The 24,785-nt window shown below is 53.5% G+C and overlaps 5 protein-coding genes across 5 annotated transcripts; 1 reads left to right on the top strand and 4 right to left on the bottom strand.

Moving 5' to 3' along the window:
* Positions 1 to 1,650: 1,650 nt before the first annotated feature.
* IUM83_02562 (Multidrug resistance protein ABC superfamily) lies at positions 1,651 to 13,579 on the bottom strand (the record flags this gene model as incomplete). Its single annotated transcript, XM_067926488.1, has 4 exons — positions 1,651 to 1,666; positions 10,386 to 11,021; positions 11,199 to 11,656; positions 12,158 to 13,579. 4 exons carry the CDS (start codon positions 13,577 to 13,579, stop codon positions 1,651 to 1,653), a joined length of 2,532 nt encoding a protein of 843 aa, XP_067796438.1.
* Positions 13,580 to 13,967: 388 nt separating this feature from the next.
* IUM83_02561 (serine/threonine-protein kinase drkB) lies at positions 13,968 to 18,050 on the bottom strand (the record flags this gene model as incomplete). The annotated part of the gene is made up of 2 exons (XM_067926487.1): positions 13,968 to 15,134; positions 17,832 to 18,050. 2 exons carry the CDS (start codon positions 18,048 to 18,050, stop codon positions 13,968 to 13,970), a joined length of 1,386 nt encoding a protein of 461 aa, XP_067796510.1.
* A 3,082-nt stretch (positions 18,051 to 21,132) lies between these two features.
* On the bottom strand, positions 21,133 to 21,765 carry IUM83_02560 (Bacterial PH-like domain; the record flags this gene model as incomplete). The annotated part of the gene is made up of 1 exon (XM_067926486.1): positions 21,133 to 21,765. The coding sequence occupies one exon, from the start codon at positions 21,763 to 21,765 to the stop codon at positions 21,133 to 21,135; it is 633 nt and encodes a 210-aa protein (XP_067796439.1).
* A 214-nt stretch (positions 21,766 to 21,979) lies between these two features.
* IUM83_02559 (P-loop containing nucleoside triphosphate hydrolase) lies at positions 21,980 to 22,585 on the bottom strand (the record flags this gene model as incomplete). Its single annotated transcript, XM_067926485.1, has 1 exon — positions 21,980 to 22,585. One exon carries the CDS (start codon positions 22,583 to 22,585, stop codon positions 21,980 to 21,982), a length of 606 nt encoding a protein of 201 aa, XP_067796608.1.
* Positions 22,586 to 22,997: 412 nt separating this feature from the next.
* On the top strand, positions 22,998 to 23,630 carry IUM83_02558 (Bacterial PH-like domain; the record flags this gene model as incomplete). Its single annotated transcript, XM_067926484.1, has 1 exon — positions 22,998 to 23,630. One exon carries the CDS (start codon positions 22,998 to 23,000, stop codon positions 23,628 to 23,630), a length of 633 nt encoding a protein of 210 aa, XP_067796450.1.
* Positions 23,631 to 24,785: the final 1,155 nt, after the last annotated feature.

Genomic DNA, 24,785 nt, shown 5'->3' with positions numbered 1-24,785 from the left:
CGGGTTGAGGCAGAAGCAGGGGTTGATGGAGTGGACGAAGCCGCGAAGGCAACGTAAACAAGAGCAACTGATTGCGCAGCAGGAGGTGACAACATGACGGGTTAGCTTCGCGAAGAGAGGTGGCTTGAGTGAGGTGGAAAGCCAAAATGCGTTAACTGAACTTTGTACAACGGTTTACCCAAAGCCCGCTCTGTGACCAAACTTGCTCAAATCGGTGGCAAGTGAGCAAATCTCACGCATTTTACGCATGCCGGTGCAGCTGCAAAAACTACAAAGCTTATCGCTATATTTTATATTTTTGGGTAAACTTACGTTTACGCACCACCTGTGGAGATGCCGGCACTGAAAGCTTATGTTCAGTTTGACGTTTGTCGACCGCCTGAACTCTGCTGCAATTCAGCATTGGCCGGGGAAGGCTCATTCCAAGTTTGCGAAGGAACGCTTCCGAAGAAATTTCCGACATGCGTTTCGTCTGGAAAGCCCTACAGAGCACAGTCGCTTTTCTAGCTATTTTAAACTCTACCTCGGCCGCCAGGTACTCGAAGGCCACATCTTTTCTGTCCGCATCCGGTGTCCAAGGACTCCCAGCGCGCCAGAACCGATACTTGAGAGCTGTCAGCACTTTCGACGCAAATGAGGAGGAGGAGGAGAGGGCCGTGAGTGTGAAAATTTTTGGAGTCGACAAGTTAAAGAATGTGGCGAATACTAGAATGGTGAAGGTCGCAGGTAGTGTGCAACTCGGGAAGTGGGAACTCCAAAGGAAATCTGGCGACGAGGTGCTCAAGCTCCTTGAGCTCGACAAGGTTGGAAAAGATCTTCTTCTGGGCAACCCCAAATTTACTCTCTGGGTCTCGTATATGACGAAGATCAACAAAACGCACCCGAAAACGGCTATAGTCAGGTATTTGGCCCAGCGCTACACGGACGGAGAGTTAGCGAGTATACTTGAAGTGGCGAAGAAGGCCCCAGATACAACCCAGCTTGCCACTCGATTGCAAGTTGCGCAGATGCGGGATTGGGTGCGTAGAGGAACGTCGGTGGACGATGCCATGACTCTGTTGAAATTCGATGACAACGTCAAAACCGTTCTCATCAACCCGGGCTTGGGAACGCTGGAAGTCTACATTACCCAGCTCAACAAGCTCGACCCTAAAAAACGGACAACCGTAACCGATGCACTCCGGGATTCTTACGGGGATGAAGCGGTGGCGAAAATGCTGGAGGCGGCCAGAAAAGCCAAAACGACGCCAAACACAGAGAAGTTAGCCCAAAAGCTCCAGAATTCTCAGTTTGACCAGTGGTTCACGGAGGGAGCAAAACCGGCAATCATTTGGAAGATGCTAAATATGGAGAAGGCAACGTGGATGAAGAATCCAGACGCTGACGTCTGGCGCAGATATCTTGCTTTTTACAAGCTGCAGAAGGCGAAAGCTACATCAACTACGCTATAACTATCGCTGAAATTCGTCTTGAATGCAAGTTAAAATGAGTGTGTCCATTGGACAGGAATTTCCTTGTTCTTTTAGTGCGTGTCATACACGGTACGGTATGCATTTATGCCTATTGTAGACTTGACGAGCTTGTGTTTGCAGTGACAACGTGCATCGAGCAAGTATAGCTGAATTACATGTACGCCGAATTTATAGTTTGCTACCCAGGGTGCGGTCTAAATACGAATACACATTTCAGTTGTAAGCCTAATAAAAAACGACTCAAAAGAAAGGTACTCCATCTCTAAACGGAACTCTGAAATACTAAACTTTTCTAGGAAGTATTAGTTGAAGAACGCATTTCTTACCTTTCAAGCAGAAAATGATACAAGCTTTACAAGATATTGTTTCAGTATATTTATTCAATGTAAAATATATTTATTAGCGTAGTACGTAAATACATAGAGATGTATAAAATGCTAAACAAAAAATTCGTGTACAAGCTTCGTATATTCAGCCAAGATCGCACGGCTGGTGATTGGTTTCTTCGATCCCCTTCTTGCCTCGCACCATCGAACTTCTTCTGGAGCACACGAGTTTGGTCTGCGGTAGGCAGGTCCCACGTATCTAACGGGGTTTCGTAGCCGCGCTTGAGCAAGGAGTGCAGCCACCGCAGCATAGCAATCGATAGCAATCCAGCCGAACCGAGTGGGCTTCCATTCTGAAGCTTTGGTTTGTTGCTTGGCACCTCTTCGCCAGCTAGCTTCGTTGCCTAGTGTCAGCCACAAGTCGAGTCTTCATGTCACGATGTTCGAGGTCATGGAGGCTTACCTCGCTTTCGTGCGGACTGGTCTTAACTTCGTCTTGCTGTCCTACCACTTGCTGACTTCCTGGAAACCTCTAAGTGATGACAGCTCGAAGTCATTCACTGGCAAACAGCAAAAAGGCGTGCGATTCGCGGTTTCGCCGTGGTAGTGTCTACGACGTGAGGCGTTTAATGCGCGTGGGTGTATGTATGTCTGTCTGTACCCCAACAACGCGTGCGAACGGCAAAAAAAATTATCGTGGTGAAGGATAAATACTGTTCAAGCCAGCTGGGAGGGGGCAGGCAAGTCGGGTGGAGATACATTCCAAACGCTGATTCACTTCGAAATTGGTTAACGAGGAAGTAGGTTATTTTTACAAGCCAGCTACTTTATTTTCCGGGTTTGTGCATGCCGGCTTTCAGTGAAGCGTGTATAGGGGGTGTTGTCTTTTCGCTCGAAGTCCAGGCAAGTCCAGATATTCTGGTGCATCACGAAACCTCCGCAACCACAGGATTTTGCATGTTGCGGAAACAATCTTCTTCCACGGAAGCAGCCCCACTCAATATTGCACAGGTTTTATCGACTCCAGCCACGTGGCTTTTCGTCCATCGAGTGAAATCATTTTTAACATATTCACCTTTTCAGAGCCTCCTTGGCGTTGTAGCCGCAGATTCTTTAGAGATTTAAGCCACCAGAACCCACACACCAGGCTTGAGGCTTGCTCTGGTGGGGATGCCTGTGGCTATCCGACCCATTTCGGGACCGGGTTCTGATACCCCTCATTACACTATGGGGCATTTTTCGGCACTTGGGCCTCCAGCCCACCCAACTATCCTACACCGGGGTGCGGGTTGGCAGGGCGGACCACTCCACGGAGTGGCTGCTCGTCCAAGATATTGCCTATCTCCGGCCTCCGTGGAAAGTCCCGCACTCGGCGGGGATCGATCCCGGTACCTCCCGGTCTCCGCGTCAGGGTTTGACCACTGGCCCACGGGGATCGGTCCGCAGATTCTTTAGAGGCCTACTCAAGGATGCCTACTGCTTTACCCGACTCCACGAGTGACTGAAATACACCGCCCTTCACCTGCAGCAACGCAGACGGTGTGTCGTACTCCACCACCTCACCAGCATCCAAAACCAAAATCTTGTCGCTGTCCATGATCGTCTCAATCCGATGCGCGATACATAGCACCGTACTGTCGCCACCGCCGAAGCTTTCCTTCATCGTCTGCTGGATCAGCTTGTCCGACTCCTGGTCCACGTTGGCCGTCGCCTCATCCATCACGATCACCTTGCTATCTCGGATCAGCGCGCGAGCGATGCACAGCAACTGGCGCTGACCCACGGACAGGTTCTCACCCTTTTCGGCCACCTCGTAGTCGAGGCCTTCTGTCAGGCCCACCTCTGGCCTGCTGAGCAAGCAAGCCAGAGCGATGCGGCGCAAAGGCTCTGGCTTGCTTGCTCGCGGCCAGAGGCTTGAAGTTCCTGTGGCAGCTACCCGAGAGGGTCAGCCGTCACAGTGAACATGCATTTTGTAGGAAAAACATGAAAAAGAAACATGGAACATGCATTTAGTAGAAAAGAAATGAAAAGAAAACAGAAAGACGCAGGGTAGCGCATAGTCAAGGAAAACCCCAGAAATACGCAAAGAGAGCCCTGTGCTCGCGTAGGAGCACAGCGAGGCATGCATGTTAGGCTAGCAGTAGCAATTCAGTATTAAATAAACCGTCTACCCCGCACATCGACCACAACTACCGCGCTTCTCGACAGGACCAACACTCGCACCCACTTCAACGACAAACACTCTTCGGGCCCAACGCGACATCTGGTAGCACTTGCGGGGGGAAGGCTCGCTGCTGCACGGCACTCAAGGGGAGGCTTTTTCAGCTTGAGGTGTAAGTGTCACGTCAGCGTGACCAACCCAGCTGTTGGGGAGACTTTGGTACATTAATAGGGCAACCTATTATTGTACGCTGACCGTGGGAAAGAACTGGAGGGCAGCCGTGGTGCAAATTTGTTTTGCATCTGGCCCCGGTGACAGCCCATTTGCCCAAGTAGCTACTGTTCTCAAAAGACTGCACCGCATATAAATCGAGCACTATAAGTCTCGAAGCCGGTTAGTCAGTTTTTGTTCTTGGTAGCCCGGCACAGCAAAATTTGGCGAAGCGAAGACCAGGACGACAACCGTCACCGCTCGACCTCTCACGCGTCATCGACCTCTCACGTGTCATCGACCTCTTCAAAGGCATCGAAGAAGTCCAAGACCTCCCACAGCGCATAACTCGGCCAATTTTAGGAAGTAGCATAGGCTATTTTCTTTAACAGGTTTTCTCTTTTACTTTCTTTTAGTCAGTGCCCCTAAAAGTAGATTGCTCCCACCGGTATCAAGTTTCAAGGGTGAACACACAAAGTACGAAGTTTTCGCGTGTTCAAGATGGCGGATCCGGCCCAACTAATGCATAGTATGTTGGCGGCCATGGAAAAGCAGACAGAATTGATCGACGAGCTGCGCAAGTCAAGCCAGCTGTCGCAAATAAAGCTGGATGGGATAAAAATGCCCAGCTACGGGGGGACGCTCAAGGAATCGTTCCAACTATACCGGGAGCAGGTGGAGCAGTACTTTTTAGCTAAGGGCATAGACTGGAAGGATAGTAAGTTGAGGGGACGCATTTTGGCTGTGTTAGCGGGATCGCTGAAGTATGGAGCCGCGCAGTGGTACATCGTCAAGAAGGACGATGTGAAGAGTGTGGAAGACTTCTTTTTGAAGCTGGAGGAAGAGTTCGTGCCTCCGGATCTGCAAGAACGTCTTCGGGACCAGATGAATGACTTGAAGGAGCGTCAGTGTCGAGACTTGCCCGATTATATCAGCAAGTTCAGGCACTTGATTACGCAAGTCAAGGAGATGAGCGAACTGGACAAGATCATGTATTTCTTGCGTGGTCTGCCGTCAAGTATTCGGGAGGAAGTCCAGTATCGCAGGAGTGCAACGTTGACCGACGCTATTACCGTAGCGCTCGACTATGACCGGTCTCACGCGCATCGTGGACGCTCGGATGGAGCACGCGACAGACCGAGGTACCGATCGTACGACAACAGACGATCAAAGAGCAACAACGATGGACCAGTGCCGATGGAGATCGACAACGTAAGGGTACCGTCGAAGGAGGAATGTATGCGCCGAAACCTGTGTTTCCGGTGCGGGAGTAGCGCCCATCGGGCTCGTCAATGTCCGATACAGCCGCAGCAGACGCAAATGGCTAAGCGGAATGCGCCGAAGTACAACAACTCGGGCAGTAATCAAGGGCGTAAGCCGAGGATGAACATGGTCCTCGAGGATGACGAACAGGTGGATACTGTCGTCATGGATCGCGTGACTATGAGTGTGGCTGACATCCAGGAACAAGCGGATGGGTTACAGGCATTCATGGACAAGGCACGTGTACAAGTGGAAGAGACTGTCACTGCAGCGTCAGAAATGACGGAAGATGCTGGCTCGTGTGGACTACAGCCAGTTGAAGAACCGAGTTTGCATGCGATGCAACCGGAATTGGAGTCTGGTGTGTGCGGATCGCCGCCAGAGCAGGAAGCTGAGTTGCATGAGAAGCAGCCAGTGAAGTTGGTTCAGCAAGGATCGCAACCAACAAGTACAACGGAGACCTTGAAGGTGAACGCAGTGAAGTCCGAACGTACGAGTAACCTTTTCATCAGGAAGGGTCGCATCAATGGCAGAGATGTCCGAATTCTGTTGGACACGGGTGCAAGCACGAACATGATTATGCCAGGTTTGGCTAGTAATGTGCTTCTGTCAAGACGACTTCAAGCTCAGCGCTTTGATGGCACGTTAACACCGGCGACGGGTGTCAAACACGTGGAAGCGCCAGTGAGCATGGATGGGTACTTCTTTCCAGCGATCGAGTTCGTGGAATGGAAGTTGCCGGAGTCGCACGACGTCATTTGGGGGAAACCGTGGTTTAAGGACTACAACCCTCAAGTGGATTGGCAAAAGGAGGAGGTTGTCATACCTGATCGGATGCAATTCATCGACGTCGATGCACCGTCGTTCTCGCACAATTTGAACGAAGGCGAGTATGAGCAGGTGTTTCGGGTGAAGATACAACTTGTGCCCGAAGTGGAAGGAATTCCAGAACCGATCTTCAACGTAGTCGGTAAGGAGTTCAAGGATGTGTTTCCGGAGCAATTACCAGACGGATTGCCTCCGATGCGTGAAGTCAACTTTGAAGTGACGTTGAAGAAGGGGGCTCAGCCAAGCTCTCGTGCACCGTTCCGCATGTCGAAGATGGAACAGGATGCTTTCGAAGAATTTGTCAAAGACAAGTTGAAGAAAGGATGGATTGAAGTGTCGAACTCGCCGTGGGTTTCGAACATTTTCGCTATCCCGAAGAAGGACCCAGTCACAGGTCAAATGCCGAAAAGGGCTGAATGGTTGCGTAGCGGCAATTTGAAGATTCCGTTGCGTTGGGTGTTCGACTACCGCTATCTCAACAGCGTGACTGTCATTGCCAAGATCCCGTTACCATTAATCGAGGAGTTGTTCGATAAGATGGTAGGTTGTGTCATCTACACGTTGATCGACCTTGCGCAGGGATATCATCAAATGCTGGTGGTGAAGTCAAGTCGTCCGTACACTGCGTTTCGAACACACAAGGAAACGTATCAGTGGTGTGTAGCGCCCATGGGAGTGGCTGGAATGCCAGGGACATGGTCCAGGCTCATGCACAAGCTGTTCGACAAGTACGAATTTGTCGTCGTGTATCTCGATGACATCTGCGTCTTCTCGAAGAGTATGGAGGAGCATGTGGAGCATCTGCGTGCAGTTTGTATGGTACTGCGTCGCGAGAAGCTTTTTGCGCACATGGCAAAGTGTTCGTTTGGTCAGTCCGAAGTGGGTTTCCTAGGACATGTTGTCTCGCAGGCAGGAGTAAGCGTTGATCCGCGTAAAACGGAAGCGATAGCCAAGTATCCGACTCCGACGAATCGAAAGGAGTTGTTGAGTTTCTTGGGTTTGGCAGGATATTATCGCAGATTTATCTGTGATTTTGCCGAGATTGCTCGTCCGTTGAGGGATTTGACGAAGGGAGATGCCCCATGGAATTGGACGAAGCCTGTGGAGGACGCGTGTTTGCATCTCAAGCTCGCTCTTCAGCAAGCGCCTACGCTGAAGTTGCCGGACTTTGAGCGACCGTTTATCGTGACGATGGACGCGTCAGGACATTGTATTGGTGGAGTTCTGTCACAGAAGTATGACGGAGCAGATCATCCGATTGCCTTCTATTCGAAGAAGTTGGATAAACATGAGCGTGGATGGCCTACGCATGAGAAGGAGCTACTAGCTATCAAAGTGGCTACGGAGAAGTGGAGACACTATCTGCATGGACGCCCATTCGACGTCTACACGGATAACGCAGCGTGTTCGTGGATGTTGCATCACCCACGAGTGTCACCAAAGATGGCTCGCTTTTTGACGCACTTTTCGCAATACACGTTTACTTTTCATCATGTGCGAGGTAAGATGAACGTCGTAGCGGATTCGCTCTCACGGCCTCCACCGGATGGACTGGAAGACGAAGAGGAGAAAGAAGCACCTCTTCCGGATGTGACGTATACGGTTCATGACTGCGACGACGAGTGCGCGAAGAATGCCGCACCAGTTCATGACCACCGTATTAAGTCTGCAGTGTTGCGCAACTTGTCAACGGATGATACTCACCTGTTACTCGACGATGTCAACTTAAGGGGGGAGGGTCGCCCGATTGGCGTAGCACAGCAGCAAGTCAACAGCGTCGACTATCATTTTGTAAGTCCGCACTTGGCCCCTGAGACGAAGAGAGTGTTTCAGGAAGGATACGAATCAGACCCTGCTTTCAAGCAACAGTGGTCTAATGGAGCAGGAAAGGAGAAGTTCGTCACGCACAATGGGCTTCTGTTTTTCAAGCAGACGAAAGGCGAAACTGTCTACCGACTTTGTGTGCCGAAGGTAAAAGAGCTTCGCACAAATGTCATGATCGAATTTCATGATGGAAAGACGTCCGCGCATCCTGGAAGTCGACGTACGTACCCGAAAGCAGCGCAATGGTACTACTGGCCGACTATGGACCGCGACGTAAGGGAATACGTTCGCACATGTGAGACTTGTGCACGATGGAAGTCCAGTAGCCAGAAGAAAAAAGGACTACTGATGCCGATACCAGTGCCAAAGGAATGCTGGGAAGTGGTGTCAATGGATTTCATCACGGGTTTGCCAGTGTCGGAAGGGTTTGATGCAATACTAGTTGCAGTGGACAAGTTGTCCAAGCGAGCGAAGTATGCACCAACGTATTCAACAGCTGACGCGAAGGACACGGCTAAAGTGTTCTTTGATGCAGTTGTTCGGCATCACGGATTGCCGAAGGTCATCATCAGTGATCGCGACTCGAAGTTCATCTCGGACTTTTGGAAGTCATTGATGAAGTTGATGGGTATCAAACTCAGCATGACAACTGCGCACCGAGCTCAGGCAGATGGCCAGACGGAGCGCCAGAACCTCGTGCTCGAAGATGCATTGAGATGCATGATCTCGTATCACGGTGACGATTGGGTTAAGCACCTAGGGACCATCGAATATGCGCATTCGACCCTCGTCAACGCGTCTACGAAGTTCGCGCCATTCGAACTTGACACAGGACGTAAGGTGTCAAACATTGTGGCAGAGGAGATGAAAGACCTGCTGCAATCGGAGAATGATGTGACGCTCGCGGAGTTCGCGAAGAACTTTGCGAAGGAGCGACAGGAGATCGTAGAACGTGCTCAGAAGAATTTGGAAGAAGCTCAAGCAAGACAAAAGGAGTACTACGATCGCAAGCGCAGACAAGTTGTCTTTAAAAGAGGTGACTTAGTGCTGCTCGACACGAAGAACTTACCGCTGAAAACCGTAAACAAGAACACGGAATTGAAGAAAGCGAAATTAGCGGCGAAGAAGGTTGGACCGTTCGTGATTGAACGTATGGTGAACGACAACGTGGCGAAGTTGATACTTCCGCGCACGATGAAACGTCTTAATCCGACATTCAACGTGGAGTTACTGACCCATTACCAAACAAACAGTGAGGATTTTCCGAATCGACCGATTCCGAAGGCTGTACCTCTAATCTTGGACGAGGACACTGGAGAAGAACTCTACATTGTGGAGAAGCTGCTCAAGAAACGAACTAGACGTCGCAAACGTCAATGGCTCGTGAAGTGGCATGGGTTGCCGGAGCATGAGGCAACCTGGGAAAGCGAAGCGCAGATCAAGCACGTTTCGCATTGGCGTCAACTCCTGGATGAGTATCGACTCCGCCAACGCGAAGTCAACCAGGGGGAGATGTCAGGCCCACCTCTGGCCTGCTGAGCAAGCAAGCCAGAGCGATGCGGCGCAAAGGCTCTGGCTTGCTTGCTCGCGGCCAGAGGCTTGAAGTTCCTGTGGCAGCTACCCGAGAGGGTCAGCCGTCACAGTGAACATGCATTTTGTAGGAAAAACATGAAAAAGAAACATGGAACATGCATTTAGTAGAAAAGAAATGAAAAGAAAACAGAAAGACGCAGGGTAGCGCATAGTCAAGGAAAACCCCAGAAATACGCAAAGAGAGCCCTGTGCTCGCGTAGGAGCACAGCGAGGCATGCATGTTAGGCTAGCAGTAGCAATTCAGTATTAAATAAACCGTCTACCCCGCACATCGACCACAACTACCGCGCTTCTCGACAGGACCAACACTCGCACCCACTTCAACGACAAACACTCTTCGGGCCCAACGCGACACCTTCTCCCCACCCAGACACCGTCTCCGACAAGTGAACCTTGCGCAGCACTTCGTACAGTTCCGCATCGCTCTTCTCATCAAACGGGTCCAGGTTCATTCGAAGGGAACCGCTGAATAGCATCGGGTCCTGTGGGATGATGGTCAACTTAGTCCGGAGCTGGTGTACCGTGATGGTCGCGATGTCCACACCGTCGATGAATACGCGTCCAGAGTTTGGGATTTCCACGACGCGGAACAAAACACTCATGAGAGAGCTTTTGCCGGATCCAGTGCGGCCACAGATGCCGACCTTCTCGCCGCTGTTGACGGAGAACGATACATTCTTCAATACGAGTGGTAGGTCATCTCGGTACCTCATGGAGACGTTCTCGAAGCCAACCGCGCCAGTGCGGGGCCAATCGGCAGCGAGCGAGTCTTTGTTGCTCGCCACGCGCTGGTATCCTTCTTCATCTAGGGATCCATAATGCGCGATGCGCTCGAAGCAGGTCATGATATTCTCCACTTGAGTTGTCAAGGTGGTCATGCGCTGGAAACTGGACGTCAGCTGCGATGCGTAAGTGAGACCCAAACCTGCGACAGCAGCCCCGAGCGTTGACTTGGTCGCGATCGCTAGAATTGCCACCGCGGCGATGATCACAGACACCAGCCAATCTGTTCGCATAGCAAACCACCTCGATGATGACTGGAACAACAGGAAGAACTTGGCGTTATTGTTCAGGAGCTGTTCGCAGTGGGAGGAAAACTGTTCGACCATCTTGTACGACCGTACTGTTTCGATGCCAGAAATCGTCTCCGACACCAAGTTTAAGAACGGAGAGCGTGAGGTACTGTCCAAGCGCTTGAGCTCCCTCGCAGATGACTGATAAATCCTAATCGCGAACATGAAGGCGTAGCCAACAGGAATGTACAAGATCAGCACGTACGGATCCGCAGCGGCGCACACGATAAACGCCGACGACATCTGAAAGATGTAGAGCATCATCCACAAGCTAAAATATGGCAGAGGGTTGTCAACTTGGTCGAGGTCTCGCGAGAATCGGTTCAGGATTCGACCCACTGGAGTCACGTCAAAGAACGTAGTCACTGGGGCTCCAAGCACTTTGCGAATGTAATTGAAGTGAAGCTTGCCCGAGCACCGCATGCAGATCTCCATGTAGTACACACACCGGATAAAGGTCAGGATCAATGACGCAACGACAATCCCCACGTAGACAGTCATCGCATTCTTTTGACTGAGGTCTACAGCTCCCTTGGACCACTGGCTCAAAAACCAATCGCAGAAGAATAGGGAGACTTGGGCAACAGTGAACAGGATGAAAATCGTAGCCGTTAATACGTAACCATTCCACTCCGACGCAGCCAGGTAGTTCACGTAGGTTTTCATCCGCACAGAGCCAACTCGTCGATCCTCTTCCACAATCAGCTTTTTTGGGGCCTTGCTTTTCTTTGCATCTCCTCCTTCGTCCTTGCTCAATGTCGCTTCAATGGAGCGCTGCTGTTTACCTTGCTGCTTCGCTTCCCCTTGATCAGTTTCTTCCAGAACAGCAACTGTCTTGCCTCGAGGCGAGGTCGCAAGAAAGGAGAACTCCCCTTTAAGCTGCTCCAGCGTGCCATCTCCAACGATCTGTCCGTCCGACATAACCAGCACCCGGTCTGCATATTTCAGCAAGTGATAGTGCGAGTTGAGTACCAAGAAGCGGGTCGTTCCCTGAGCGATGCCCATAAGTCCATCGGAAAACACCGCATTCGCCACATGCACATCCAAAGCACTCAGAGGATCGTCCAGTACCACGAAATCGAACTTACGAGCACGGTACATGGCTCTAGCCACGCCGACACGAGCCTTCTGACCGCCGCTGAGGTTGATGCCGCGTTCACCGATCTCCGTCTGGTCGGCTTGTTCTAGCATCTCAAAGTCTGGTAGCAATTGGCAGGCTGTAACCACGCGGTTGTAATGCTCCGCATCGTACGGCTCGCCAAAGAGAATGTTGTCACGAACTGTTAAGTTCTGGATCCAGGCTTGCTGGCTCGCGTACGCCACGTCGCCACGCACTTCTCGCGTTCCACGAAGCTGATGCATTTCACCGAGAATGGCGTTGACGAGGCTCGATTTGCCGCTGCCGACTGGTCCAACGACGACAGTAAGTGTCCCCGCCTTGAGAGTAAACGTGATGTTCGACAGCGTTGGCGCTGGAGTATCCTCAATCCATTGGAAATCTGCGTCTTGGAATGATACAACAGCTTTATCGTGCTCCAGATTGAGTTCGTGCGGGGATTCCTCCACCTCCCCCGAGACCAAGAAGTCTGACAGGCGACCAGTAGAGGTGATCGCCTCCGACACAGCAACGGAGGCGTTCGCGAAAATGCTAAACGCCATTTTGCACGAGTTTGTGAGTGCCAGGATCACGAACGCCGTCGCGACGTCCAGTGTGTTGTCCAGAAGGATGTACACCAGGAAGCAGACCATGTTCAAGATTGTGGGCGCGAGAAACATGAGCACGGCGTTGGTCAGGCGCAGATAATTGTACCTCCGCATGAGCGCCACTTCCTCGTCTCGGATCTGCCGGATCGTCTCGTTGATCGAGTCTTCCCACGCGTAAAACTTGATAACGCGGATGCCGAGCAGCACCTCGTTCGTGAGCTTGACCCGGTTCGCGCTGATCTTGGAGATCCGCCGTCGGTAGATGCCGATGTGCTTGGACGTCATGAAGGCCCCGTACATGATGGCCACGCTCGTGGCAGCGACCACCAGCCCCACGTAGACACCCATTTGCGTCCCGATCAAGATGCACACCGCGACCAGGATGATCGGCGAGATGATGCACCACAGCCCGATGGTGTAGGCCTCCATGACCCGCTCGCTGTCCACCCCCGCGAGCGTGACGACCTCCCCGCTGTTCATCGCGCGTCTCGCCGTCGCGCTCAGCCTCAGTATTTTCTGGAAAACACTGTTGATCACGACCATGCGGGCGTTGCAGCCTGCTCTTGCGGTCAAGAACTGGGCTGAATTGATCGCTGTGGCGCCGCAGAAGGCCACGCAGCCCAGGAACACGGCGAGCCCATAGCCCGACGAGATGCCGAACATGTTGTCCTCGCCCTCGAGGTTCTCGAGGATGGCCTTGATCAGGAAGGGCTGCACCAGCGTGAGCGTGGCGCTGAGCATGTAGAGCCCCATGGCCACGGCGATCTTGTCCTTGGTGGCAGCCCACAGCGCCACGTTGACGCTGGGGCGTTTGTGTTTCTTGCTTTTAGTTTTGAGTTTGAGGTCTTGACGGGTCCATGAGTCATCGAATCGTCCCTGCAGCCTCCGAGATTGGTCCTTCTTGGGTAAGTCCCATACGCTGTCTTCAGTTAACGGGGCCCTGTACCCACGCGCGAGCAGCGGCTGCAGCCACCAGATCGTCGCCACGGACAGCACGTTGGCCGAGTCCAGCGGACTCGCCTTGTCCTCCGTTGACTCATGTGTGGACGCCTCGCGCGGACTGCGCAGCTCGTGGAACGCGCCCGGTTCACCGTCACCATCAATAGCGTGGCGTTGTGGGGGCATTTGTCCCCTAAAATGTAGCGACTTGAGCCCTTGGAGTCGTCTTGGGAAGTGACTCGGCAGCTCTGCAGCTCATCATCGTTTACCAATCCCAGGCGCCAGCATTAGCGCATCATTTCGCGGACCACTATTCAAAGCGGTGTTTGTGCCCCAGTCGACCAGACGGCAAGAAGGCGCTGGCTCAACCTTGAGGTGCTGAACATTATTTACCGCCGCCATTGAAACTTTCACTCTCTACACACACAGTACGAAGAGCGTAGAATAGGACGGTACCAACTTGTTGAGACTGATGAATAAAGAGACAATTAAAGGTGGACGAGCAGCTTGCAGCGACCTACTTCGGTGCACTTGCTGCCCATCAATATGCTGCCACGTCGGGTGCAGCGCAGGTCTAGTCGGACATGGAGCTGGAGAAGGACGAGTCAATGCTGGCGAACGAGATGGTCTGCTTGCCGAAGCCCGTGGCGTACTCCTTGGCGATGTCCAGCGGACTCATCTGCCGCACCTGCTGCAGGCAGCGACCGCAGAACGTCACCTTGTGCTGGTCCAGGAAGCCGGCGACGCCGACGATCGCCACCTTCCGCTGCACCCGACAGGAGCGGCACAGAAAGCCGCCGCACAGCTTGCACGACTGGCCTTGCTTGCGGATGTCGTTGGCCTTGGAGATCGACGCAGTGCACGTGACGCACACCGGCGGCCGGTTCAGTCGAACGCCCGACTCTTTCAGCGCGGCGTTGCGTTTCCGCAACAGCCATGTGATCTTCTTCATCTCGCTGCAGTGCGCGTACTTGAGGATGGTCAGGTAGCCCGTAGCCATGCTGGGCACCACGAGTGTCTTGATCATGTCGCCTGCCGGGTCCACGATACCCGAGCCGTACGCCTCGACGAGGTCTGGGCCGATTTGCCGGAAGATGCCGCACACCGTCATGTTGGCGCGCACGCGGCCGGGGATCTCCCCGGTCTGCGGGAAGTTGACCGAGTGGTAGATCTGGCAGCCGATGCGGTCGCCGTTCGACAGGTGGACCATGTTCATGTACTCGACGTACACGTAGTCGCGGTTTTTGATCAGGGGCGTCGACGCGAACGGCAGGTCCAGCTCGATCCACCGCACCGTCAGCGACCGGAAGGGCTCCTCCGCTGTAGGTTTCTCGAGAACCGCCAGCACGGAGCCGCCGCTCATGTCCTTCACGTACGACGCCTTGACCCGCATCGCCTCGGTAGTCGTGGCCACCGCACCGAACATGCAGTCGTCCACGGTGCCCCAGGTGGTGCCGGTCATTAGCAGCGCCGGGTAGTCGGTGGTTTTGGACCCCATCTGAGACTCGCGCACTATCGGGTTGCGCTCGACGTACACGCGCGTGCCCTCCTTGGACTTCATGTACTTCCAGTCGCGTTCATTGACTTTCGGACCTCCGTCGGCGATGAAGTCCTCGTACTTGGCCACCTGCTGGTCGAAAAAGTTGTAGGCGAAGTCCTTGAGCGCCACCTTGTCGGCGTCCGACAGAAGCAGCTCGCCGAATGGGCTCGGGATGAAGCGCTCCTTGCCCATGATAGATAGCTGAGTAATGAATGTAAAGTGCGAGTGTCAACACTGAGGGCGGTGCGCTCAGAAGCCAGACGATTGTTGAGTGTGCTAGGAAGGTAGGAGAGGTCTTGACGTCAGAATGGGAAGGGTGTGCTGTCTGCGCCAAGACTACATGTACTCAGGCCAGGACGTAAAGTCTGTTTTTTGTCGTACAGATCCGTCTGAAGTCGAGCGAAGGCCTGCGAGTTTAAAACCTTACACTACACGAGCAGGTGGGCGCCCCCTACACACACGCAGCAGGTGATCTCTTCCCCCTTCTTTAGCGCTGAGGTGACGGTTGTGCCATTACCGCCGGCTGTGGGTGATAAGACCGCCGGAGAGGAGACGAGTTGCGCAGGCAAACCTGCCCATACGAAACGAGCACTTGGTGGAACGGTCATCTCCCAGATGAGTGAGAACCGTTCGCTCTGCTTGCTGCTTGCAGTGATGTCATGACAGCACCGTTTTTGAGTCCGTGGAGATTTGAAAGTTGGCGACGACGCGCAGAGAACCGAGAATCGCTGCGTTGAAGCGAGCTTGAGCTTTGTTTTGAGTTTTTTCTCGGTGCAGACCCGTCTTTCGAAGTGTTGGTGCCGATGCTGCATCGGCATCGGCATCAAATGCAGGGGTGTCCCCACCACCAATGCTGCTGCGTGGCGCTGCAGCGGTTTGCATCGTCAAGCCTAAGCTGTGCCTGCCACTCGAAAGAACTAGTGATAGCCAAGGTTTCGCCTTTCATACCTACATACATACATATATGTAATAAAATGTAGAAGCACGAGTTTGAATTGCACGTTCGCATCACAAAAATCACAGCACTGTGCATTTTATTAACTTAGCATGTACCGCATAACAGAACTCATAGTTCGTAAAAATATCCTAGTTTGCACCTCGGACTGACCAATCACAAATCGGCGACGTTATCAATAAATCCTTAATAATTTTTACCTTTAACTGAAGGTTATAAATGTCATTTCTTCAAACCAGTCAATTGCGGCTTCACAATTGGATTTCGCACCAAGCCACCACCTCGGTTCACAGACTCCAGCTACCAAACGTGCCCGCTAATACGCCTCGTACCAGAAAGAAGCGAACCACGGGCAATGGCTCAAAACCTAAAGTATACAAATGAGTGACCTAATTTTCGGATGGTCTTTTTCTTGCAGGTACGATCGTACGATTTCAACGCGACTTTGGTGCGAGTTATGAGTTCTATTACATCTATGCGGTATGGTGCGGCCCCCACCCCAAGTTGCGGGTCAAAACGTTTTGTCGACGTTGCAGGGCCTCCACGCACCACGCATTACACGAGCCGGGTTTCCGGGGTTTTCCGTGGCCATCAATATTCCCCCGCTCACGTCGTCATAGTCACGGCTTTGTGTGCAAATCGAATGAAAGACAAGTGTACGTATCATCCGAATGTGAAGCTGCCGGCACTTTCTCACGACGAAATGACAGTGCTGTGGTTGGCAACCACTGGTTGCTACTGCACAGAGACGAAAAATCAGCTTACCCCACTCACTCTGATGGCGTGGAAGGCGTAAGCTATTTCGTGCTTTTTTTTTACGGAAATACATCGAGCCGCTTGCCGAATGAGTGTGATTTCTTAAGTTTTCGTGCATTGGCATCAATACTTTAGATTGTGTGCATTATGCATATCTATTTTGTTACCGGTGTAATACAAGCCACTAAAACTACCTGGAATGACAGACACTGAGGCGTACACTATCTCAAATTCACCGAGTCTGCCTCGCGATCAGACATCGTGCTGTAAGAAGAGTCGATAGGACCGTAAGAAGCCACAAGCTTGCAGGCTCCCGCGGCATGTTCTCTCGCCGCCTCCAGGGGACTCATAGTTCTCACCTGCTGAAGGCACAGACCGCAAAAAGAGACTTTCCGTTGCTCCAGCTGCATGTCGGAACCGATGAACGTCAGTTTGCGTTGAATCCGGCAGGACCGACAGAGGTAACCCACGCACAGCTTGCAAGTGCTCCTTTCGCTCTTACCGTAGTCTCCGATGCGCAGTTTGGAAATTGGGGCCGTGCACGTGACACAAATACTCGGTCGGGTCGGGGCACCCAGCTCCTTGGCCATCGCATAGCGCTTGGCCAACATCCACGACATCTTTTTCATTTTGCTGCAATGCGCGTACTCGAGAGTCGACAGGTAGCCGGACGCAATGCTGGGCATCACTAGCGACTTGATCATTTCGCCACCGGCATCTACAATGCCCGACCCATAAAGGTCGATGGTGTCGGGGCCGATCTGGCGAAAAATGGTGCACACGGTGATATTGGCTCGCACGCGACCAGGGAGTTTCTTCGTTTCCGGGAAGTCGACCGAGTGAAACATCAAGACACCCACTCGTTCGCCGTTTGAGAGGCGAATAATCTTCGTGCACTCAATGAACACGTAGTCGCGGTTCTTCACCAGCGAGGTCGAGGTGAACGGAAGGTCGATTTCCATCCACTTGACATTCAGAGAGTTGAACGGCTCCTCCACCGTAGGCTCGTCAAGAGAAGCCAGCACGGCGCCGCCGCTCATGTCCTCCACGTAAGAAGCCTTAATCCGCATCGACTCGAGAGTTGGATTCACAGCTCCGAACATACAGTCGTCCACGGTTCCCCAAGTGATACCAGTCATCAAAAACTCGGGGTGGTCGGCCTTGGCTCCACTTTCGGTTGTCCTGACCATCGGGTTTCGCTCAAGGTACACCCGGGCGTCGTCTTTTGACTTGATCAACTTCCACTTCTTCTGATCCACCTTGGTGCCGCCACTACCGATGAAAGCTTCGTACTTTTCAATATTTTGGTCGATGAAGTTGTACGCGAAGTCCTTGAGACCCTTCTTGTCGGCGTCCGTGAGACTGAGGTCGCCGAAAGGGTTGACGACGAAGCGGTCTTTGCCCATTGTTATTTGACGAAGAGGGGTGTACTGGGGTAGCACGATCGACCAAGGCGGTCGGGGTACTTGCTGTGAAACCAGCAAACTGGATAATGGATAGTGCTGGAGTTTGGTTGGTTGTGTTAAGCGAAAGATTGTCGCCAGTCACCTGGCTTGGCGAGGATAGAGCCTACCCCGCTCGGTCTCGTGTCTGATCCGGCTAAAAGTACGTGTATGGCCAGGATTGAGGTGACGGAAATCGCTTGGTTGCATTAGCCGTTGCTATCGCTGGATTGGGTTTCCAAGTTCATGAACAATACCAAACACACATCTGTTAACGGTATGAAAATACAGATGCTGGTACTACTGCGATATATGGGCCAAAATATCAGGTGGCAATGCGTTCTTATGTCAAGAGCACGCTACCGGGACGAGAAGGCAGGGATCGCACACGATGTCTTATTAAGTGGATTCCAGTAGCAGCGGTCTCCACCGACACGTTACGCTGCAGGTATTAGCTCGCCAAGGGATGAATCGCTTGGCGGACACTAAGACGAGTCGTGCATTCGTCACAAGCGTCTACATTTTATGGACAGTAGTAATGCATGCGTGGACACAGCTGCAGTGGACGTTACGTACTGTATTAGAGCTCAAGCGTCGGGACAACAGCCCGCTGTAAGTTACAAATTGTAATTTACAACCCTCCGTATAGAGCTTCAACGTGTTGGTGCCGACGTGTCTCTGACTGGTTGCTGCCTGCCTCGAATGGACGGGAAGGGCGGGTGTTAAACCACCTACCAGCCGCTTGCACTCGAGGTGTGGCAGCCTTCAACGAATATCTTCGCGACGATGGCGGGATGGCCGTCATCAAGCGCGAAAGAATGCTTGCCGCTGCCAAAGGTCCTGTGGACCGGTGGTAGTAGGGCTGGAAGAGCGCAGCAATGTGCGCAGTGTCCAAAGCGACAACTGACTCTGGTGTGTTCTCAGGGTCCTCCGCCAAATCCAGGCGGTCGGATTAGAGTGACGAAATGAGTGAGCTTATCCAGAGAGATAAGACTCCAGCACGAACATCCGCGTCCTCTTTGGCTGATCTCTGCTTATTCTGTCACTTCATGGCCAACGAATGCAAATGGCATGTCACGTGGGTGTTGCACTGGTATCGAATCGATCCTTAGCGCTGAATCAGCACTACTACTAGTAGTAAAAGTCAATCAGAGCCGCTAAGGCTAACCTAGCTCTAGCATCAATACTAAAGTAAACATTGATGAATAGAGTTCTCGCGCTCTCTACATTCGTTGCACCGTAGTCAAGCTCACCTCAGCACAAGGGTGGAAGTACTGAACCACTAGCCGCAAGGCTGGTGGCCCACCGGTTCAAAATGGGTGGGCACCCGCAGGAGAGGCATCTGGAGGTGCAGCTGAGCTTGGTCAGTTTGGGGGACCAGAGTGGAGGAGGTTGCCAACTCGCTACCAGCCTTCGAACGGTTCAGATTTCGCTAGCGGAAATTGGCAGTCTCCCCAAGATGTCAGGTTCACCGGATAAGACGGCGAGCACGTGCTGTAGATCCCCTCCGATCTCGATCCTCGGGACTAGATACGTTTGTCATTGGAACGTCCACCTCATCCACCAATTTGCTGTTCGCGTACGATTTGGTTAGGATCGAACACTCATGGGCAAGAACCGCTTCGTGGTCAATCCTTTCGGGCACCTCGCTCTCTCCGAGGTTGATCGATCTCAGCTAAAAGAGTTCGACTACAACTTCTTCGATCAGAGCGTGCTGAAGTATGAGATGTTCATCAGCGATGGCGGCCCTAAAGTTGACCCAAAGGATTGGAAGTTGATCAAGACAAAGGAGGATACGCGCGTGTACCTCGAGCGCGACCCACCAATTCGAACGTCACTCTCGGGCGTCGTCTCAGATCACCCAGCGTTGCTGATGACGGGAATCACGTGGGGTACTGTCGAGGACTGCATGTTCGGCGCGTACAGCCCAACTCTCGAGACCATGCGAGTCGAAGCGTCGTACGTTGAGGACATGAGCGGTGGTGCAGTACTGGCTGTGCTTGAAGAACCCACTCCGGAAGACCCATTCCGTACCATGACGATCAAATGGATCGAGCTTGACCTCCCGTTCAATTTGACTTCGCTTGTCAAGAACCGCGACTACGTGTACATCGAGTACATGAAGACCGTCAAACTGTCAAATGGCGAACGGGTCGGATGCCAGGTTTACCACTCGATCAACTTCGCACAGACGAGGGAGCTCCCGAACAGAGTGCGAGCCAACATGACTGTCTGCGGGATTTTCCGTCAGCTCGGACCGGATACTGTCGAGGTCTACGGCTCGGGAGTTGTTGATCCAGCGGGTGACATGATAAAGGCATTTGTTGTGCCCAGCATGGCCACCGGCTACCTTACCGTGCTCAAGTATGCCCACTGCAGCAAGATGAAGAAAATATCTTGGCTTCTTGGGAAGCGCTACGAGATGGCCAAGGAGCTCGGAGCTCCGGGCCGCGCCCACATCTGTGTCACTTGCTGCGCACCAATCTCAAAACTTCGTCGCGGAGACTACGGCAGAAGCGAGGGTAGCACCTGCAAGCTCTGTACCGGGTACCTGTGCCGCTCGTGCCGAATCCAGCGCAAGTTGACGTTTACGAGCTCGGACTTTCAGATGGAGCAGCGCAAGGTGTCGTTCTGCGGCCTCTGTCTGCAGCAAGCCAGAACAATGAGTCCGTTGGAGGCGATCAAGGATCAACTGCCGTCCCCGAACAAGGAGAGGCATCTGACCACCGCCTCGTACACCACCATCGACTCGTCTTATGTCAGCTCGATGTCATCCGAGCACTACGCGAGCTCGCTGTCGGAATACAATGGCTAGTCGATTTGTGGTCAGCCCTGTCAGCCTGCACAGCATATTCGTAACATCGTTCTAGCAATCCCCCGGATGCACCATAACTTTAAAACGGCGAATAAAGCCTCGGTCCGATTTCCTCGGACACGTGACCCTGTCAAGAACCCACCGCAAGCTTCCTCCACGTAAACGGAAAATATCCATCTCCTTTCTCACTCCGAAGCCTTAAGCCAAAACTCGCAAAACACGAACGAACCTTTACTCCTCCTTTCTCTCCGCCTGCGCCGCAGCAAGGGCTCCCTTGATGACGTCCTTGTAGCAGAGCGGGTGCGTGCGCTCGTACTGCGCCTTCATCCAGCCGAGCGTCTCGTCGGACTGCTGGTTGAGACTCTGCGTGCCCGCCTCGGAGAGCCGCACGGTGTCCTTGGCCGCGGCCACGGCCTGCCTGGCCAGCTCCCACTCGAGCTCGTTCTCCTCCTGCCGGTGGCCCAGCAGCACGAGCGTCTTGTAGAAGGCCTTGACCTGCTCCTCCTTGCCGCGCACGATGTCGATCTTGAACTTGGCCTGCCCGACCTGGAACTGCAGCTCGCAGTCGCGGTCCACGACGCCCGTGGACTCGAACTTGACGCCCTCCACGCGGTGGCTCCTGTACTCGTAGCGCTCCACCAGCTTGCGCGTCGTCGTGGACGTCTCGGCGCTCACGGTCACGAGCGCGCGCGAGGTGAAGGCGAACTCCTGGCGCGCGGACTGCAGCGCGTACAGGATCTCCTCCTCGGGCAGCACGTAGGACGCCGCCCAGGCGCCCGCCAGGTCCGCCACCACGTCGCAGATGTCCGTCGTGCCGGCGATGTCGGACGCCAGGCCCTTGATCGCCGAGTTCGTGTTGCCCATTATAACACTATGGCGCGCGCGTGCGGCAGTGCGGAATCCAAAGTGAGAGCGGAAGTCGGAAATCCGCTCTCACTTTTCAATGGATACACTTGAAGCACCCCCTTATCCAGCAACCGACTGATTAAAATACCATAACACCCCTTATTTAGCAAAGGCAACAACTGTAGCTATGACATGTATCCATGTATCACTGTATCCATGTCCCCCATGCAGCCTACTTCTTGCCCTCCACAACCGTCTGAGCCATTGCGCTGGTGATGACCTCGCGGTAGCAGCGCGGGTTGCGCTGGTTGAACGCGTTTTCCAGCCACGCGGAAGCCGCTGTGGCTTGGGACACGAGGTCGTGGCCCGCCGAGAGCTTGAGGCTGCCGGCGGCCTCGTCCAGGCCCTTCTCGGCCTGCCCCCAGCTGCGGGAGCGGGCCTTTTGCTCCCGGGCGAGCAGCAGCAGCGTCTTGTAGAAGCCCTTGACGAACTCCTCCTCCTTGCGCGCGATGTCGATGGACACGTCGAACTCGCCGATGTGGAACTTGATCTCGCAGTCGCGGTCGACGCGCCCCGTCGTCTCGAAGAGCACGCTCGAGATGGGGCAGTCCCGGTACGCGGCGCGCTGCACGAGCTTGCGCGTGGTGGTGGCGTTCTCGCCCAGCGTCATGATCAGCGCCTCGTTCGTGAAGGCGAACTCCTCCTTGGCCGACTCGAACGCGAACAAGACGTCCTCGCCCGGGAGCAGGTACGCGGCAGCGTGCAGCTTGCCGAAGTCCTTGGCGGTGTTGCAGATGTCGGCGGAGCCCGTGAGGTCCTTCGTCAGGCCCTTGAACATGGCGGTGCGACGAGAGATCGGCGGTGTCCAGCGAACAGGCGCGCGAAAGCGATAATGACACGCGGGGACGAGTCTGGTCGGGCATCGGCGATGAAAATCCATCGTCCAAGGAGTGTACCTGTAATATGATGAGCAAGCGTTTGCCCCTGCAGCACCACTACGACGCGCGTGATGACGAGGAACAGAGACGTCCTCGCTATATACTCGAGCGGACATGGGCCAACAATGTTGGCGGGGCGGCGCTGGATTTCGTGGACCAGACGAATGAGTTCAACCTGTTAGTCGATTGTCCTTCAGGACGCGGCTATAACTCAGGCGTTGTGGGTCTCGCCTGTCAACGTACATGGTTGCAGCAGGAGCTCACTTCCCAATTGACCAAGTTCCCCTCACTCACTCACGTCTACCAAAGACCATGCTGAAGGGCCTCGCCGGAGACTTGTCGGGTGCCGGCGACGTATGCCACGTTATGCGCGACTTCTCCCAGTGCCTGGCCATGCAGTACCTGCTGCCGGGCGAGGGCATCCTGTTCTCCATGCAGTCCACGAAGGAGGAGTACACGTTCACCAACCACGCTCTGCTCAAGATCGGGGGCAGCAACTCCACCACCACGCGCAAGCTCACGGAGCGCTTCGACTATCGCCACGAGACCATCACGGCCGTCAAGTTCGAGACGGCGGGGCTCGTGGACCGCGACTGCGAGATCAAGTTCAAGATCGGTGGCAGGTCGGTGTCCATTGACGTCGCCAAGGCTGAGCAAGCCGACGCGCAGGACTTCTACAAGGTGCTGGAGATGCTCAGTCGCCGGCAGCTCGAGAACAACCGTGCGTGGGAGCACGGCTGTCTGGCACTGAAATACTCGAGCGAGGCGCTCTACCTCACGGAGAACAGCGGCCAGACATTGACGAAGCAGACCGACGAAACCGCATCCTGGATCGGTGAGCTGTACAACCGCACGCACCCGCTGTGTTACCGAGAGTTTATCACCAGTGCGTTTCAGGAGCTCCGGCTCGTCGACAAGATGGAGCGCTTCCAGATACAAAAGTAGAGCTGCAACAGAGCAGTAAGCAAGAGAATGCACAAAGTATGAGCCAGCCCACGGCAACTGCAGTTTTGTGTGATTATGGTATATGAGCCTGGAATTTGTCAAACGAATTCTACCGCGTCTACATCCAGAAGCGCATCTCGGAGGGCCGGTCAGAGCAGCACCGTGACATTCAAACGCCACAGATCGGGCCAAGTGAAAGTTTCGGGGTACACCAGTCGCGCCGTGTCCTTCACCGTGTTGCCCTCCACCTCGTAAACGTAGACGTTCGTTAATCGAGACCGAGTTGCCTTGATCATCACGATTGACAGAAGGTGCTTGGTGCTCACTAGCATTTTCCCGTTTACGATCACGTAGCCTGAACAATACACGCCGTCTGCAGACGCAAACTTCATGCCCTTGAAATACACGTAGTTGTTATAGTCCGAGATGATACCGAACCGGGTCCGCAGCTCGGCACCTGTCGAAATCTCAAAGTTGGTGAGGTTGCCTTTCAGTGTAAGCGCGGTTCTCTCGTTAACTGACGAACGCTCTGTACTCATCGCGCTCGAACGCTGTCGATTCTTCTCCGGGAAGCAGTGGCGGTAAATCTTGTGAAGTAAGGCAAAACCCGCAATAATTGACAGTAATATGGCATACGGGAAGAAGGAGGCGAAGAGAAATGTACTATCCTTTCTTTGAGGAATTTGGAAGGCTGTCCACAAGCGCAGCGGGGCCATTTTGGCTACAGCGGACGAAACGCTCGGAACGCCTAAGCGGAAGACGCTGTTGGAGTACGTAACAACCTCCTTGCGAATTGCCGCTGAGGCCGAGGCGACGAGAGTTAGATGCTTGGAATATATGATTTCAAACAGGAAGATGACAACGGATGGATCGATCCGTTCTCGAACAAAGGAACTGAGCAAACCAACTAGGCTGAGGTACACGACTAGAACGTCTGCGTGCACCAGCTCCGTGTGAACTCGAACAATCTGTGTTGTAGAAATCTGACCGCCAATTGACATGCAAAACTCGAAAAGCATCCAGAAGGAATTCAGGTACCACGACATCACCACTAACACCCCGCGTGAAACGAGCGCAGCAGTCGAAACAGACGCAAATGGGTCACCAATCCACAGTTTGCCACTGCAAGCGTTCTGATATGCCACGAGACACACC

The sequence above is a fragment of the Phytophthora cinnamomi genome (genome assembly GCF_018691715.1).
Source record: "Phytophthora cinnamomi strain GKB4 chromosome Unknown Contig16, whole genome shotgun sequence".
NCBI lineage: Eukaryota > Oomycota > Peronosporomycetes > Peronosporales > Peronosporaceae > Phytophthora > Phytophthora cinnamomi.
Note: the sequence above shows the minus strand (reverse complement) of the source record. Positions and strands in the feature narration are given on the sequence as shown.